The sequence below is a fragment of the Lactuca virosa genome, chromosome 4 (genome assembly GCF_052849685.1).
Source record: "Lactuca virosa cultivar CGN04683 chromosome 4, Lactuca_virosa_CGN04683_v6, whole genome shotgun sequence".
Classification (NCBI taxonomy): Eukaryota; Viridiplantae; Streptophyta; class Magnoliopsida; order Asterales; family Asteraceae; genus Lactuca; species Lactuca virosa.
The window spans coordinates 110,793,550-110,798,620 of record NC_136429.1 but is presented as its reverse complement, the minus strand read 5'-3'; the positions used below and the strand labels follow the sequence as shown (position 1 = coordinate 110,798,620).

Here is a 5,071-nt window from a genome sequence, read left to right as displayed (position 1 = left end):
TATATATATATATATATATTAAACCTAGAAAAATTGATGATGATGAACAACAAGACCATTTGAAATCCAAATACATTTCAATACACCATGAACGTATAAAAGTCGATGAAGATGAACAAGAAAATCAATGAAGATGACAAAGTATTTATTTCAAATCCAACATACAAATCCCAGTCTGTTTCAATACATATTAAATTGAAAAAAAAAATTGATGAAGACCTCGATGAACTAGCAAAGATAAAATCCGACAGACAAATCCAAATCATGTACATTCCTAAATACAAATATAAGTTGTTGCACATGTCACTATAACTTCTTCTATTTCCTTTTGCCTAATGAAGTAGCCAAGTTAAAACACAAAACGAAGGAAAGTGATTTGTACACAACAATTTTTCTCCATACATAACAATTTACGTGTTATAAAATTGTACGATACAGCATTTTAAAGCGCAAATTATTATGTATGGAAAAAATATGTTATGTACAAATCAGTTTCCCAAAATAAAAGATATATCAATCAAAATATAAGTCATCATAGAAAACATCTACACGATTAATATTATCTCGTTTAATATACGCAAAAGTCGTAAATTTCATTCTTAATTACATCAAGACTTTTGGATATATTAAACGAGATATATAATTAACCGTGTAGATGAAGGTGACGATGATAGCGAGGCTCATAAGGTTCATGTAGTTTCAGCCTATAACTAAATCGTATATAATAATCTTATTCAATTTTTCATCAGAAATTTCAATTATAAATATATTTGATAACTACCAAGACCCATTCGGCCTCTTGTGCAAAAGACATAATTAATCTCCACATACTTATCACCGAAAATAACCCTATCAACTCTATTCTTTCCTTTCATTTCAAATTATTCTTTCCTTTCATTTCAAAGTGTGACAAAATCATTTAAAATAACCTTTCTCCACTTCTCTTCCAAACATACGGTTTTAGTAGTTTCAACTCTTAAGGTTCGTTTCTTATTTCTTGTTTATTAAAGAAGACAAGACAGACATGAGAAAACAAAAAATTAAACTGAGACCGAAACTGATATCAATAATACATCTAAAAAGACGAAACAAGATAGCAAGATATGACAGATACCCTACTTTACACACAGATTTTGTAGTTTCCAACAATATAAACCCAAGGAAAATGTCTCTCCAATCTCCATGATGCATGTTGTTTATCATCAGTTATCAATCAACTACCACATAAAAATACTAACCTTATCCAACAAGAAAGAAAAAAATAATACATAAACGAAACAACAAGAAAGAATACCCATTTTACCCCGACCAAGTCTGACGTATATACATCTTATTCATCAGCCACCTCACAACATTCTAGGGTTTTTCATAGGGTTAGAACAAAAGGTGGTGCATCCTTTCGTGGGCCAGCCACAGTTCGATAAACATAAACCTTATGAGCCTCACCATCATCACCACCTTCTTCCTTCATAACCTCAACATTTAACCTCGGTCTCTCTTTAGCCAACACCCTACACCCATTCATAGTCACATTACAAGCCGACATCCACAACGACCGCATTGACTCATATTTAGTCAAACCCGAAAGCAACGCCACGTTTCCAAACGGGCAGTCTCGTATCTCCAGCTTCCTCAATTTCGGGCAGCCGCCCAACACATACTCCATCCCCAAATCACTGCTGCCCGCAAACGCGACCGAAAGTGTTTCAAGGTTTTTTGAGTATTTCCCGATGTATTCGAATGTCCGGTCAGTTAACTGCCCGGAAACCGCAAGGCGTTGGAGATTCGGGCAGGCTTTGACTATGGACCCGAACGCTTCGTCCATTGGTTCTTTTGTGAGGTAATCGGGTTGACCCGGGTTCATGATGCAGAGACGGAAGTGGGTGAATCCCGGGCAGTTTCGGGCAATCGTGGCAACTGCTGCGTTTGTCATTTGGCGACAGAAGTAGAGGACATATCGGAGTTTCGGGCAGCCTTGGGAAACAGAGACAAATCCTGATTCGGTCACCCCAAGGAAAATCTCTTGGTCAAACGGGTCAGCTGGAAAAACCCGGAGTTCTTCAAGTAATGGGCAGCTGGATCCAACTGCTTCTAGACCTTTGTCTCCTACAGTATCAAGAAGCTGTAAAAAAATAAATTTTTGTTAGATAATTTTTTAATTAGTAAAAAGAGTAAAAATGAAGAGATTTATTAGTTATTACCCAAAGGCGACGAAGGCTTTTACAATGAGAAAGAAGCTTTGAAAGTTCACCACTGCGTAAAGTTGCATAACTCAGATTTAAAAACGTGAGATTCACACACGCAGGGTAAATAACTGGAAGATAAAGTGACGTGGCATCCCATAACCCCGAAAGAGTGATGAGATTTTTACAGTTGCTAAATGTATTTTTGAGATCAGTAAGTGGGCCCGAAACAAGTTCTTGCATGAAAGTTCCTGTACCTAACTCCATCAACTGTGGAGCTTGTAAAAGAAGCTTTTGTAATTGATCTAAACTTATGTTTCGATTCACTTTCAAAACCCTTAGAGATTTTGATCTTGAAATGAGTTTTTCTAGGGCTTCGAAACTGACTTCACTGTTTAAGCTTGCAAAGTTGAGAACTTCTAATGAGGTTAAGCTTTCTGGGAAGCAACTTAACCAATGGCCTCCAAGATCATCGATTCCATTTTCTTGAATATCGAGCTCTGTCATGTTCCTACAAGAAATTGTTTTTTTTTTTTTTTACAATATGCTAAACAAGAAAAAAAACATAATGGCATGTGAAGGTAGGTGAAGAAGAAACATAATCATTGGTTAATTTAATATATATCTAAAATCAAATTGCAAACTTCATCACTCAATGTAAAGATTTTTTTTTTTTTGTTTGTGTAGAGAATGACATCAATAACATGCCGCCCATTAAATAGGCCAAATGTCACAATCAAGAAAGCAACGAAAGAAAAGGCAAAGAAAAAGAAACCATAAAGTAGCACCACCTAAGTTTCCACTCAAACCCTCTATTGTAATACTCCCAAACCACACAAAGATAAAAGAATTAATCACCCATAAGAAAAACGAATTCTATGAATTTGGTTGTACCTTGTGCAATGAAATTTATACGTTGCTTTTGACTATGAGAAGAAAAGGAACCATAAAGAAATATGACTCAATAATTTTTTTCAGGAGCTCAAATGGTTAAGTACAAGCAATCATTTATATGGTGATTTGTTCCAACCGCAATAAAATTTGTACCTTGTCCAGAAAATGTCTACCCGAAATTGAGCAGAAAGATTTGATAATTTTTCAATTCAAATCATACCCAATGTTTTAAAGGCACCAGCATTAATTTTCTCAGGTAAACCAAACACAAAACCTGATATTTTTTTCTACAGAAATTATAATCAATCTTCTAAAGGCACCAAGACGTGATCTTTTCCATAATAAATCAAACACTACATGCAAATATCTTGCTTTGTTTACCCTTTTGATTCTAGTCCATTAAATATATATTCTACTTTTCATTTCGGATGATGACAGAAAAAATAATTTTCTTGTGCAAAACATTCTCATCATTGATCTATTTCTAGAAACTGCTATTGATCAAAAGCTTTATTGGCTAATAAGTAATAAACACAATCCAGATTCCTAATTTACAAAGAATTAGTAACGGAATCAATATATCAGATTGGAAATGAACAACACTTTATGGAAAAACAGTTCGGAGTTTGATCTGGTTTTATTCAAAGTCAAATCAAGATTCAAGATCAAAAATCAAAAATCAAAAACCCATTTTGATGAAGTTTGAAACTTGAAGAATTTTACAATACCAACGATAAACACAATGGAATCAGGCATTGCTGAGGTTATAGGAGAGTAAATCTTACTTGCAATGAGTAGCAATAGCTTTTAGTCCATCAGTACTGAACCCATCACAACTCAGTAGCGATAGGGCTTTAAAACCTTGAAAATTCGTTGCTAGAAACTCCAAACTCTCATCGCTAACAGCCATTCTCTTCAGCCTGAGCTCCTCTAGGAATGGATACGCAGTAGCGAATACACTCAGCCATGGCTGAATGTCGGCTCCCCAATCCTCTGGTACCAAATTGAAATCCGAAAACCTGGGTTTTCCCTTAAGGGTAACGCTCTGAATCCTCGGAAACCTAGCAGCCACAATCTCCGGCGACACCGAGTAGCAGTTACCGATGAACACGTGGCGCCTGCTCCAGCGCTCGGCGTTGTACCAATCTTTACAAACCAGTGACACCGAGCTCCGGTCCTTGTTGGAGTCTATTAGCGACAGTACTCGTTCTAGGACCTCATCCGGGAATGGGCACATCCGAGTCGACTCGAACGATGCTACACCGGTGTCGACCGAGTCAACTCGGTCAACCACTTTGGCTCTCTTCTGATTCGGATCCATATTCTGCTGCAATAGCTTCATTTCACCATGAAAACCAATTAGGTGTGAGATTCAAATGGGAAAAAGAAAGAGAATGTTTCCGAGTTTAACAAGATTTGTAACGGAAGAAGCTGGAACAACTCTAGATTCAATGAAATGAATTGGGAAACGAAAAGGGAACATAAAAAAGAAAACAAAAGCAAATGGATATACTTACCGAAGGATTTGATTTACATGATGAAAGTAGCCATTAATGGAGCTCTGTGTTGTCTTTATCCATCTCTCGTCGCTTTCTCTCTCTAAAACCACAGAAGAAAGTAGCAGGTTTTTTGGCGATTATAAACCATGTGAGCGTGTGAGGGGTGAAAAAATAAATGTTACGATATTAGTCCCTCATCTATAGGAAGATTTGAAATATACGACGTCAAAACTTTTAGCCTACGTTAAAACCACTTTGTTCCATTTAAGTTTGAAATATAAATGGTCCTTGTGGTTTCCGAAAATTTGCATTTTCAGGATATCTTTGAAAAGAATTACATATATGGTCCCTGTGGTTTGAAAATCAAACACGACTAGTCCCTCAGTCGTTAAAACAAACTAAAATGACAGATTTAACTTGGACTAAATTTTAAATATATAAAATACTATAAGGACCTTTTCTGTAACCCTATATATAGTTATATTTTGTTTTTAT

General features: G+C 35.9%; 1 protein-coding gene across 1 annotated transcript; it reads right to left on the bottom strand.

Moving 5' to 3' along the window:
- Nucleotides 1-1,046: 1,046 nt before the first annotated feature.
- On the bottom strand, nucleotides 1,047-4,743 carry LOC145107230 (transport inhibitor response 1-like protein Os04g0395600). The gene is made up of 4 exons (XM_079044070.1): nucleotides 4,595-4,743; nucleotides 3,863-4,413; nucleotides 2,202-2,694; nucleotides 1,047-2,122 (listed from the first exon to the last, which is right to left on the bottom strand). The coding sequence occupies exons 2-4, from the start codon at nucleotides 4,396-4,398 to the stop codon at nucleotides 1,367-1,369; spliced, it is 1,785 nt and encodes a 594-aa protein (XP_078900196.1). The 5' UTR covers nucleotides 4,399-4,413; nucleotides 4,595-4,743; the 3' UTR covers nucleotides 1,047-1,366.
- Between the last annotated feature and the right edge of the window lie 328 nt (nucleotides 4,744-5,071).

Coding starts and splice junctions, on each gene's coding strand:
- LOC145107230 (XM_079044070.1), bottom strand. CDS start 4,398: ATGGATCCGAATCAGAAGAGAGCCAAAGTGGTTGACCGAGTTGACTCG. Junction 2,695..3,862: donor GCTATTGCTACTCATTGCAA/GTAAGATTTACT, acceptor AATTTCTTGTAG/GAACATGACAGAGCTCGATA. Junction 2,123..2,201: donor AAAGCCTTCGTCGCCTTTGG/GTAATAACTAAT, acceptor ATTTTTTTACAG/CTTCTTGATACTGTAGGAGA.